Consider the following 13,066-nt stretch of genomic DNA (forward strand, 5'->3'; position numbering starts at 1 on the left):
ACTTAAAGTACATTGATTAAACAATGGTTGCCCAGAACAATGTCTTCCTCTACTGTATAACATCATGCTGAGCAAGCACTCATAGCTTTTCTGAATAAGAAGCTTTTGTTGCTTAAAGTTCAGCTAAAATTGGAGCCTGACAAGGAGTTTTTTTTTATCCCTTTTTAAACTACTCTTTACATTCTTCTCTTAACTTTTCAAATTTAGCTTGTTGCTCTTGGACAATTTCATGTAAATCCACCCTGAATCCACCTGCCCTTTTTGTTTTCCTTGTTGACTTTTTGCCCTTTCGCACAGCTTCATCAGCTTAATACACACACCCGCACAATTCATCACACTCAAGAGGGCATGAGGCAAGAGTAAATATTCATACTTGAGAACCAAAGACGAATAAATTGACTAAGTAAATTAATTCATAATCAATTTAGAGGAAACACTTCTCTCTGCTCAGTCTTTGTTTATTATCTTTTACCTATATCAATTATAGACTGTGAGTCTTTTGCATTGCAGCAAACATCTCAGGATTCAATAAGTTCTTGTCCAAAGCTATGTATTACTTAACAGTGAGTGAGGTAAGCTTGTCTTCAGACACCTTAATTGCAGTCATTATTACCTTTTAACAATGGGATATTATTTTTAACTACAGACTATGGAAAGGTGTGATGCGACGCAGAATGTTTGTTTGTCTTTGCCACTCACTTGCTATGGGGCTTTCTGCCCTGGCAATATACACCAACTGTAGTTTCATGGTAGTACATTTTAGGATGCACAAACACAAAGTGTCACACCTATAGACTCAGGCAAATGTACATACATATACATACTATCTTATAATTCTCACACAATAGAATACAGGTACATGCTGTTTAGGTGTATTTCTAAAAAGGAATGGATTCTTAAAAGATGAGATGGCCTTCTTATTATAGATGACTGCATAGATCCCAGTGTTGTATAATTTATTACTTTTTCTAGTAGTTGTCATCACACTTTGTTAAAATACACTGCAAACACAAAAGTCCAACAGCTGGTTATCTGTGGCACTCCATTTAATCGAAATGAGAGTTCTGGATCATGGAGTTATGCTAATCTGGTGACAGAAGAAAAAAAAGTGAATATGAATGCCACTTTCAGTTAAATCATAATATAGACACAACTATGTAAGCTATGTGTGCTTTATATTACCTTGAATGACAAGTTGTGTTGAACATTCCACTCTTCCCAGAGAATTTTCTGCGACTACAGTGTACACCCCACTGTCTCTCGGTCCAACTGTCAGTATCATCATGGAGCAAACTCCACAGGTATTGGTGATATAATAGTTGATGTTAGTGTTGAGGCTGATGTTATCTTTATACCAGGTAACATGGGGCCTGGGGTTTCCTGTCACAGCACAGCTCATGTGACACTCATAACGCTCAGGACTTTTGTGCATTTTTAATGGAACAGAGAATGAAGGAGGTGCCTCAAAGTTGCAGTTCTTGGAAGCTGGAGGTGTCAATGAGAATTTTACTAAATAGAAGGAAAAAAACAAGAGCATTAAACATACTGACCCATCGGCAGTTTGTTTTTGTTCTCTTTCTTTAGAAGGAAAATGCATACTTTTGAACTTGATGGGTTTAACTCTTTACCCTTTAGCGAAAGCTCCAGTGTTGACATTCTTTCAACTATCCTAACTCTTCAACTCTCCTTTACGGAGTTAACAGTCTAATTCAAGTGGATTCTGAAGAGGATATGCAACACTTTAGTGAAGTGTTTATTCGATAAACGTTTATCTGCTGATTCTGTTGTGGACAAAAGGGGCATAACACCAACACGTGATCCTTTACTCTTCATTCTTTTCTTCGCGTCAGAATCAGCTGATTTTGTTGATTGCGTAAATGGCTGAAGAGTTTTAGAAGATCAAAGAGCGTGTGTTATGTAGGTGACAAGGACATTATCGTCAGTGTTAGAGTTAAATGGAATTACAGACTAAATTATATTCTATTCCTTGGAAAAACTACTGAGAATTTCTTTTTCTACCTAGTGTCTAAAATGTTTAGACACATCAAGTCTCAGTAAGAATTACTTTTTCTGAAACAGATTTCCTCCATCCATTGTTCTATTCCAGCTCATCCCTATCCAGGCACATAGAGTTATTGGATCCTACCCAATTTCAGGTGAAGGTGGGGTACACCTTAAACAACTAACTCGCAAGTTCACCCACGCTCACTTTGACACTTACTGGTAAACTATTTAGTATAATCAATTAACGTATGTAGCATGTTTTTGGACTGTGGGAGGAAGCCAGAGTGGCCCAGGTATGCTTGAGGAGAACAAGCAAACTCCACACAGAAAGGACCCAGGTGGGGTTTGAACCTGGGCCACTCTGAGGTTAGAGCCCTATGCACTACACAACTGAGCAACCTTTGTTAAAGAATTTATGGTGATCAAATGAAGCATATCATGTTCATGTATGCATTTAAACCAGTGCAGACCCAAAAAAGCGTTTGATTGTACTGCATTGTGTGTGGCTGATCGAATTCTGACTCATTTTATGTTGTGAAAAAATGATCTAAACTGGGAACTGTTTTATTTAGTCACTTATCATCATATTATTCTAATCTGGATTTTATTTAATACAATGTTTATATATTTAACCAGTGACTGTTCATGTTCATTCTTTGACTTTTTTTTTTACTCAAATAATTCCTATTGACACTTGCCTTTAGTCTTGTTTATTTCCCAGACAGCTGACTCAGATGCATCAGAGCGTCCCATGTCATTAATAGCATAAACCCTGAACTTGTACTGTCTGCCCGGCATGATGTTAATGACAGTGAACCTATTATTAAAGAGATGATCTGCCACAGTTTGCCAAGTGCACTTGACAGAGTCGTGCTTGGTGACCATGTAGTGCAGTCTGTCATCTTTTTTCTCATCCGGAGAGGGAGTCCATAAAATGGTCACTGTTCCTGAAACATTCTCCTCGAGCTCAATTGGACCAGGAGGTTTGGGGTCATCTTTGGAGAAGCAAAAAAAGGTGTTAGTTCTGTTAGTTCTTTTAAACTTTGATCATCACATCAGCCAGATTTTATTGTTTTCAACACATTTTTAATAGCAACTTTTTAACTGGTTTTAGACGGTACCTGTGACTCTTATCTCAATACTGGAAGTTTCTTGACCAACAATATTCTTGATAATAATGGTGTAGATCCCGGTGTCATGGCGCTCTGATGAGGGGATCATTAGCTGGGAGGATGTATCTGTATTGCTCACTGTCACATGTTTTGCAACAGGCAAGCCATCTTTGAGCCATGTGATGGTTGGTATTGGAGAGGCCTGTTTTAAGGAGGGACCAAATAAAGGTTATATTCTGGTGTCCTTTTTTTTTCAAGCAGTTGAAAATAAATCACATATGGAGGTGTATTTATAAATTTTCCGCTCAGATTTTAAGGAAGCAACTGCTGTTAGAAGCTCAAGACAGAATTAACATGACACAATTGTCTAAATACTATCAAATGTCAATAACGTGATATTTTATTCACATGCCTTTAAAAAAAAACGCACTTATTGTTGCACTTGTATTTTTAATGCTTAGATAAAATATGTTTTACAAAAATATTTGCCATACCTTATCTTAATTGAGTTGTAAGTTCAGGTATCATTTAAACATTGTAAACCTTTAAAACCGGAGCTTTAGCTCCAGTTTTGACGATCTTAGAATTACCATGACTTTTTCAACTGTTTGGGGAATTAATCTAATTCTGAAGTACTTTTCAGAATCCTTACACAATACTTTCACACCGCCCTCTGCAAAGTGCATTCAAGCGGCCACTCCAGTGAAAAGCAGAGAAGTGTAAATCCTTGTTACAGGATTCCATGTTCAAAACTCTCGTGTTCACACTTTAGGTACAAAATGTGCGGATATTGAACGCAAATCAAATGTTAAACCAGATCAAACTTTGACTAAACAGAAACTATGATTTGGTAGTGACATATGGATGGCGTCCCCTTTAATTTATGGAAAGGCCAACCATTTAAAAATTGATCAAGGAGGAGAAAATAATAGTTGTGGTTTGTGCTCGGCCAGAATTATATGACACCAAGTCTTTTGTGTATCGGAATAGAGCTGCAAAGAAAATGGCCTGAAGGAAGATTTGCACGATTTGCACCACTTCCACCAACAAACATCTTCCAACTGTTTGTGATGGACATGCATTAGTAAACAGTAGAAAACAAGAAGGCATTCCATGCTTCTGCAGTGTGAACACCATGGGCTAAAGACGTGTTCTTCAATGGGCATCAAATGCCCGGTGTAAGCATAGCATCACAGTAGTGAAGTCTTTATGAAATCAACGTAAATCAGCTGACTCTGATTCTTGTTCAGAGAGTGTGTTCTATTTTTTTTCACCGACGACAGCTCTGGTGTAAAAGGGTTGGTCCTAAAAATAAAAAAATAAAAAAATAAACAGGATAAAAATAATGCAAAACCTTAAAGTTGAGGTTGATTCGAGCAGAGTTACCAGCTTTCACCACCATGAAGTTTTTTGTTTTTCTGTCAGTGATTTGAGGCCTCACTGTGTTAAAAGGAGAGTCTTTTAGTCAATAATATCCATAAGTTTTAAAATTTACAAAGATTTTCAGATGTCTCACCTGGAGGAGGCATTGCAATGATGTAGTTGTCTAAGTCTTGGGGTTCACCATCTCCACCCTCATTAGTGGCAATCACTCTTACCCAGTACATGGCCATAGACTTTAGACCCACAATCGTGAAATAGGTCAGACTGACAGGGCTAGAGTTACAGCGACTCCACTCTGGGTTTTCTGCTGGTCTAAGTTCCACAAAGTATCCTTTGGCCTCATCTTGGACGCCTTCCTCTTCTGTGGGTGTGATCCAACCCAGTGTTAAGGTTGTATATGTGGAGTCTGTTACTTTTAAGTCAATAACCTTCCCAGGAGGTTCTGCAAGGAAACACAAATTTAGCGATTAAATGTTTATATTTCGACATCTGGATGTTCTCATGCTGAACATTCAGATGTTCAGCATGATGATCTGGTTTGTAAACCTACATACTTGTATATTGGACTGCAGCCCTTTAGAGCGCTGCAATACAGTATCTTAAAAAACCTTAGCTGATAACTGGTTGTAAATCATTGTAATAGTTAAACTAAAGAAAACCAATCTTAATTTAATCAATTAATACAGATATTTACTAGCTAGTTACTTACTCTTTGGATCTCTTGCAATTACAAATTCTGAAGGTCCACTTGGCTCTCCAGCACCAGACGTGTTGACAGCTGATACTCTGAACTCATATTCAACTCCCTCAATCACATCTTTCACAGCACAATGTTTCTCTGTTGACATAGGGATTTCTATTAAACACTCAATAATTAAAATAAAAAAGCAGTTTTCTAGTTTATTAGACAATTGAGTTTTAGATTTTTGCTATGTTTAAACAAAAAAAAAAACAAAAAAAAAAACAAGTTGAAGGTACAAATTCAGACTTATCAGGCAATCCTGACCTTTTATCAGCTGTTCTGGTGGATTGACCATGTTCCATAAATTACTGCCATTTTTGCGTTTCTCCATGATGTAGCCCAAAATATTTGTACCTCCAGTGTTAGCAGGTGCACTCCACGCAAGGTTAATGCAGTCTTTAAAAGCACTCACAATTTTGGGTATAGATGGAGGTCCAGGATATGCTGGAAAAGAAATACAAAATGTGTTTCAAGCGATCAGATATGGCTGTTTTTTGTGTTTCTAAGAGGCCTCACCCTTTGTCCCTGCTTGGATGTCATCTGTCTCCATCATTTCACTGATGCCATGATCAGTTTCAGCCCTGATATGGTAGCAGTATTTCCTGCCATGATCCACATCAGTGTCTCTGTATTTTGCATCTGAGCCGATCTTTCCCAGTTTTTTCCAGCTGTTGCGACCAATTTGCTGCCGCTCCAGGATGTAATTGCTAATAGGTAAACCCCCGTCATCTCTGGGGGGCCTCCACTTAAACTCAATGCAAGACGATGAGCTTTCAATGATTTCCACAGGACCCATGGGGGGTGTTGGCTTATCTGTACATTAAAAAAGGGAAATGTATTATACAATGTATGTTACAATGAATATGTTAAATGATTGCATGGGTTATGGATCAATAATTAGTGTAAGCAGTCTAATTGAGAAACTGTACCTAGCACAATCAGTTGGGTTATGGCCTCATTTGTTCCCCACTGATTTTTCACTTTAATCTTAATTTCTCCACTGGCCTTGCGTTGGCATTTGGTCAGAAGCAGGCGACTATGAGAAGAGGACTTCTCAATCTTGATATTGGTGTCCTCTACCAACTCTTCACCATTGTGGTACCACTGAATTTTCATTGGTTCATTTCCAACAAACGATAGCTTGAAAGCTGCGTCTTTACCAGTTTTGATTGTAATTGGCTTCAAGAACTCAGCAAGATCATCACTGTTAAATCTCGGGGGATCTGTTTAGAAAAACAAAATGAAAGCTGTGTGTCTCAACAGTTAAGAGTGAAGATGGGATTTGCTTGTGTTTTCCACATTGTTTTCAACATTTTTTCTTAATTACCTTCAACAAATAGCATAGCTTCAGTTTTACGCCTGTCAGCTTCACATCTGTACTTTCCAGCATAATCTTCTTTGCAGTTTTTGATAATTAGCTTCCGATAAGTTCCATCTTTAACTATACTAATATCCTCTGTTTCTTCTATCTGAAATGCAATCAGTCAAATATAAACATTTAAAATTGTTCCAGTTAATTGTAAAAGTATGTTTCAATTAGTGTTGTCTTACCTCCTTCCCATCTTTGTACCAAACTGCATCACAGTCTTCACTGCTGAGCCTGCAGACCAGTTCTGCTTCAGTTCCAATAATAGCAGTCACATCAGAGAGTCCACTGGTGAAGTAAACTCCTGGGTCTAGAGACGGCATGACCACATTAACAATTGGAGATATACAGAATACAGCACCATGTTTGGTGGGGAACTTCTAGCCTTGACTCACCTATCACAGTGTCGGGAACAAGTGGGCCTGTTCTTGCTCTCTTTTTTATCTGTTGGACTGGTTCTTCCTCCTCAGCTTTGTTCTCTGTTGGTGCAGGATCCTCAGTTTTCTGTGGCTTCTTACCTACATCGCCTTCTTGAGCAGGTGGATGTGTTTTTTCAGGATGTGCTATCCTTTCTACTTTTGGCTCTTGCTCCACCGCTACCTTAGGTGTATTCATTTCACTCTCTGGCTTTTCAGCAGGCATAGATGCTGCCTCCTCCTTTGCCTTTGCAATAAGCTCTTCTCTATCTTTTTGTAACTTAGCCTGTTGCTCCTGTGCAATCTTGAGAAGATCCTCTCCTCCTCCTCCAGCTTTAGTTGTTTTACGAGCTGCTTTTTTCCCAGCTGCTCCTCGGTTCTTGTCAGCTAAAAAATGTTATTAAAAAGGTTCACGTGTTCAATACATAAATAATCAAATTCAGCTGCAAAAACATAATTCCTTATTTCTATTGAGTGGGAACAATATTGCAAAGAAAAAGAGCATTTAAGGGCTGGTGTCAACTTCCTGTTTGGATTAAAATAAATCTGAAGCTTAAATATCAGAGATCTGTTCTTCTGCTAAGAAATGAGGTGATTCTTTTAAACTTTACCTTCAACTACAAGCCAGGCGCTGCAAGATTTAAGTCCAACCACAGCGGTATAGATTCCTTTGTCCAGTGGCAGGCAGTCTTTAATCACCAGAGTGTGAATCAGCTTGTCCTCTGATACAGTGATATCATATTTTTCACCTTGCTCTACTGCAAGGTTCTTCCCCATCCAAGTGATCTTTTGCATTGGATGGGAGACGACACACTGAAACACAGCATCTTCTCTTTCCTCTGCTTTCACATCCGTAATTTTCACCAAGAAATCTGCAACAGGAACTAAGGAAGAAAAAAGAAATAGATTAACAAAACCTATTCCTTATAATGCGTGTCCAGTCCTGTGAGATTAGACCCTTTTGGTCAAATGTGTGATCTGTAAGTGGTCCTAGAGCAGATGCTTCAACTTACTTTTTAGATCTGTGGAAAAGATTTTAACTCCATCAACTTCCACTTGATATAAGCCAGCATCCTCTGGGTTTACACCATCTATGCTGAACACAAACCTGTTTCCCACTCGCTTCAGTCCATGCTTTACCTCTGCATCAGCATCATAGGGAATCATGACTCCATCCTGTTCGCACATAGACGGACACCAAAGAGGTGACAATGACAATCTTGATCGTAACTTTAACACTCGGTCCACTGGAATTCCATAACTACTAGAATATCCATGTCAGTCATTTTGACTACTCGGACATTATTTGTATATAATTTGAAATATATTGAAAGAGTATTTGAGAAAATAGGACACTAAATCAAACAATAATAATTGAGTTTTCCATGGTCATTTTAGTAATCAGACATTATAGCCTGATTACTAGGTTTTAGCCTCAGAGAGTATAACCAAAAAGACTACAGACCAGGAGAAATATCAGGAAAATGTGGCAAGTACACACACATTTAAAGAAAATGTCAGGATCCTACTGGTCCATAGGTCATCTTTTTAACTGAGTTACAACTTTGCAAATTTACAAAGCAGCAAAAATGACTAGATAGTTCTGGTGTTAAGTGAAATGTCTTACCTTGAATAGGAATATTTTGCTGTTGGCGTCTTTGAGCGACATCTCAAATTCAAACTCTGCACTCCCGGTGGGTTTCAGTTCAATGGGTTTTAGGTTGCAAAGTTTTTCAACAACCTGCATTTTCAAAATTAAAAAGTGTATGTAGAGAATGGTGAAGCAAGTCATTTAATGTTGAACAGCCTTGCACTTTGCTGTATTCTTCCTTAACTGACATGTTTTTCACTTACACTGTTAGAACTGAGAAGCTAACTTATCAAAGTTAGTTTAAGTAATTTGTTGTTAATTAAAACATTGATCACTACAGCCCTGAGGGACATTTAAGGGACATTTAATCAAATCACTGAACAATGTCAGCTAGTGGTCTCTTTATTACTATGAGTCTGCCGGTTAATGGTTTTCAGTCAGTCAAATGAGGGAGAGACAAACCTTTTGCTGCTCCTGCTCTCTCTCCAGCTTCTTCTCGCTCAGTTTCTTGAGCATCCATCGGAAGTCAGTGACACCATATTGCACACAGATGCTCTCATAATCTTTTTTGTCTGCACTCAGCAACAATTCCCAGAACTTTTCATCAATTTCTAGCTTTTTCTCTTCTCTTGGTTCAATGTCAGCCCTCAAATGAGAAAATTATATTGGTATTTACAACAAATAGCTAATCACAGTCTAAGTCATCATGCAAACCTTGAAAAAAAAATATTTGTATATATACTGTACTGGTATATCTTTAGTTTTACTTACGTGCTTCTTAAAGTCTTTTTGAAATCTTCTGGTATCTCCCGTGCAGCTGCAAAATAAACAATACTTAAGCCTTTTAATAAAATCCCATAGGTCCTCTCTAAGGTTGACAACGTTTTACCTGTTCTTGATTGTTGCATGGCTTTGCTTTTTTTAAAGCCCACTGAATCCAGAGAATAGAGGCACAGTTAGAATTTAGTAAGATATAAATAATAAGTTTTGAGTCAGTTAAATACTAGACCTTTTCCACACCTTCAATTATGTTCAGAGTGACTGTAACAACTGCTTTCCCATACTCATTTCTGGCAAAACACTTGTAGACATCAGCTTGATCAACGGATACATCAGGCATCTATTAAAAAAATATGTGTTTATAAAAACCTATATGCCAGTGCTGCTACATAATTTTAAACATTAAACTTTAGTTATGTTTTACCTGGAGTTGGTGTTCACCAGAGATTGCATCAAATACTGTTTTGTACCTCTCCTCATTGATTTCCCCATTGCTTCTTACCCAGGTCACAGCAGGTGTTGGGTTACCAGTAACTATTGCTTTGAAAACTGCAACTTTACCTACAGAAATAGTAGAAAGAATGTGAAAATGTCTGTAAAATATTTACATTGTTAAATGAACTTAAAGGCTAACACTGTACAATACCTTCTTGAATAGTGAGTGCAATAGGTTTGCGGGTAAAATCTGGAGTGGACATGCCTTCAGGAAGATTCTCCACATACTGAGTAATCATGACCCCAGGAACCCGAGACTTCTTTTTGATTTTCACTGTCATCATATAAGATGCATGAAAACATTTGTTATTCAACTGGCATTACTAAACTTAAAAACCTAAGTACATAAATGACTTTATAGCAGTTTAACCGACCAGCTTGAACTCAGTTCTTCCCAGGTGCAATAATGTATTGTAAATAGAATACAATAATGAATCATTTGTGTCTTACCTTGTCCTGAAGCTGTTGGCTGTCCTTCTTTGGCTTTGGGAATCTTAAACATCTTGATAAACTTTTGTCTGTGTATATATATATATATATATATAGAGAGAGAGAGAGAGAGAGAGAGAGAGAGAGAGAGAGAGAGACAGACAGAGAGAGGTTTTATTTTGTTTTTCTGTTTTTCAAGTTGCGCAAAATAAAGTTTCTTTAATTTAGTCTTTGGAAGCATATTTCCATGTTCATATCATACACAACACATTTCAGTCCTGTTGAGAAGTATTTTTCAGGACACTCTCACTATAACGGATCTGACAATCAAAGCAGATGATTGGAATGAGCTCTATGTGTAATTTACCATAGTCCAAAGGTTTAAACTAGAATGCGTTTTTAGGAAATTTCCTGAAAAAGTTGGACATTGATCACCAATTCATCCCAAAAAATAAGTACTGTGATGATTTAAATGGTACTATAAAAAATGTTCATTTAGTTTTTTTTTAACAAACAGTTTCAATATCAGTTTATGCGAGTGCATAATTAGTTTGCAAATAGACAATATCATATTTCTAATGTCAACATAGTACTTGCATTTCATCTCTTCCAAATGTGGCACAGTAGGGCAGCATACCAGTAACACTAGTATTATGGTTTTTTGAATATTTGGCCCACATTATGTTTTATTATAAATAGTGACTTAATCAATATAGTATTTGATATGCTTTATTATAAAATAAAAAGTTTCAAGAGTATTTCAAAAAATTGAATACATACTTTTTATACTCTTAGGATAAAATAAAATAACTTCAAGTCCATAATGTAATTTACATCACGATTATTAATTTTAGCTGAAACCAAATAAAATGTCGTTTTTGTGTTGAGATTGAATGCAGTTTACTACATTAACCAATTGATGTATAACTTGTAAATTTATTCAGAAATTCAGAAATATTCATTTGTGATAAATAATGTTTTTTTTTAACTTCAGCTTATTATAACTTATTCCTTTTTCACTTGCCCTTGCCTTGACTTTTAAAAAGCAATAAAATTCTGTAAATGTGTACATTTCAATTCTATTCCAAATAAAAGGAAGAAGAAAAAAAAACGCATAGATAAAACCACTATAATCTAAAATTAGTCCGAAGGGGCAGCTTTAAGAACCAATTTTAGGCTTTTCTTTGGGGACATCACCTTCTTATTCTAACAATACAGATTTTATTTCCAGTGGAATTCCATTTATTTGCAGTTTTCTTAAAAGCTACTAAAATTATCATATCAAATCAATAATTTGCTTATAAAAATGTGCTTTTTGGCGGAAGTTTACAGAAGTCAAATTCTGAAGCCTTCTTAAAAATGTGCAGGCTTTTACTTAGTTTTCTCATTCAACTATTTGTTTAGAAGTAATATTTAGAAAATCTCTTTTTTTTAGTTAATTTTTGCCTTTTAGTTTATGAAGTTCTGCATAGTAGGACTGTGTGCACTTTCTTTTAACCACATCATTATGACATAAATTTATGGGAACTTGCAAAATACTGACAGCTACATGAAAAAAAGTCTTAAAAGAAAATAAGTAATGAAATACATGCTAAAATGTTTAAATGTTGTGGAGTTCTCGTTAAATGTACTTACTATTTTGTCACGCAAGCAGCTGTGTACTGGAGTCTGTTGCCAGCAAATTTCCAGGTTGATTCTGGTGCGTGTGCTCTTCGTTTTACAAAGCTATAAAGTCTTAAAAAGACTCAGAGCAACACAGCCCTCTAATTTTTCACTGTGGCTCTTGGAGATAGGTTTACCGACATGTTCCTTAGCCTGATAGTGCTGTAATTTCATGCAAAGGAGATGCCTGAGCAATAATGCTGGGAATCTCTGTAATGTCATCCTGTATAGTGGTAGCAACATGTTGGCAGTGACATAGACGCACCTTCATGGCACGTTTAGGTTTTACATTTACAAAACATTTTATTTTAACCAAGACAAAAGTATGTGAACTGGTGCTTAAATAATCTAAAACTGAAATGCTGTATTTCTGATTAAAGCAAAGTAAAGGGTAAGATAAAATTTGCAAACTTAGAAGTGGTTATAAAACTGAACTATTCATTCTGAGAATATTTAATTTAGAAAAAAAATAGAAGAAAAAAATGAGCAGTGTGGTTATGGTTGTCTGCTCCATTTGCCCAGAGTGCAACTTCAATGGACCCTTTCCTTCTCAGTGAGGCTAAACACGGAATACAGTTTGAGACCTCAAAACATGCCCAGACTGGTAATACAAGAGGACTGGGCATAAATTATTCTCATAAACCTGCATGAAGTTGGACAACTGGCATTAGTTATCGGTAATTGCGTTCCACTTTAAGACTCAACCCAGGGATCTTGTATCTATTTTTGGTGATGCACAATGTCAAGAATCTTTGAACTGGTCAACATTTTAAGCGTCAACAGTTTTATTTAAGTTAGAGATCCATTTAAACAGTTCACATCAAAATGTTGAAAAAATATTCTTCCTTTACCCTAAATCTGCACACAGTATCTGCTGTCTATTCACAAGACCCACCGGTATTTTCAAACATCTGACAATAAGGTGTAATACTTAATCTGACAATAAGGTGTAGTACTTAATGGGAGGATTCAAACATACAGTAATGGAACTAAAGGGAACAATAAATAATTTTAGTCACTGGCTTGTAATATCAAATATCACTATCATGCATTGAGGAAAAAAAGATTTTCATGCAAAAGTCACAT

At 36.6% G+C, this 13,066-nt stretch overlaps 1 protein-coding gene across 1 annotated transcript; it reads right to left on the reverse strand.

The window, feature by feature from the left end:
• Window positions 1–440: 440 nt before the first annotated feature.
• Window positions 441–12,136, reverse strand: igfn1.3 (immunoglobulin like and fibronectin type III domain containing 1, tandem duplicate 3). Its single transcript, XM_011475006.4, has 24 exons — window positions 11,954–12,136; window positions 10,340–10,407; window positions 10,041–10,163; window positions 9,819–9,955; window positions 9,635–9,734; window positions 9,504–9,545; window positions 9,386–9,431; window positions 9,077–9,260; window positions 8,651–8,764; window positions 8,037–8,199; window positions 7,635–7,907; window positions 7,003–7,410; window positions 6,793–6,917; window positions 6,569–6,710; window positions 6,171–6,464; window positions 5,758–6,054; window positions 5,506–5,685; window positions 5,209–5,337; window positions 4,633–4,941; window positions 4,471–4,556; window positions 3,126–3,318; window positions 2,703–2,999; window positions 1,183–1,509; window positions 441–1,087 (listed from the first exon to the last, which is right to left on the reverse strand). The coding sequence occupies exons 2-24, from the start codon at window positions 10,389–10,391 to the stop codon at window positions 1,083–1,085; spliced, it is 4,026 nt and encodes a 1,341-aa protein (XP_011473308.1). The 5' UTR covers window positions 10,392–10,407; window positions 11,954–12,136; the 3' UTR covers window positions 441–1,082.
• Between the last annotated feature and the right edge of the window lie 930 nt (window positions 12,137–13,066).

The sequence above is a fragment of the Oryzias latipes genome, chromosome 5, assembly GCF_053564925.1.
Source record: "Oryzias latipes strain Hd-rR chromosome 5, Olatipes_Hd-rR_3.1".
NCBI lineage: Eukaryota > Metazoa > Chordata > Actinopteri > Beloniformes > Adrianichthyidae > Oryzias > Oryzias latipes.

Coding starts and splice junctions, on each gene's coding strand:
- igfn1.3 (XM_011475006.4), bottom strand. CDS start 10,391: ATGTTTAAGATTCCCAAAGCCAAAGAAGGACAGCCAACAGCTTCAGGA. Junction 9,735..9,818: donor CTGGTGAACACCAACTCCAG/GTAAAACATAAC, acceptor TTTTTTTAATAG/ATGCCTGATGTATCCGTTGA. Junction 1,510..2,702: donor GGAAATAAACAAGACTAAAG/GCAAGTGTCAAT, acceptor CCTTCTATTTAG/TAAAATTCTCATTGACACCT.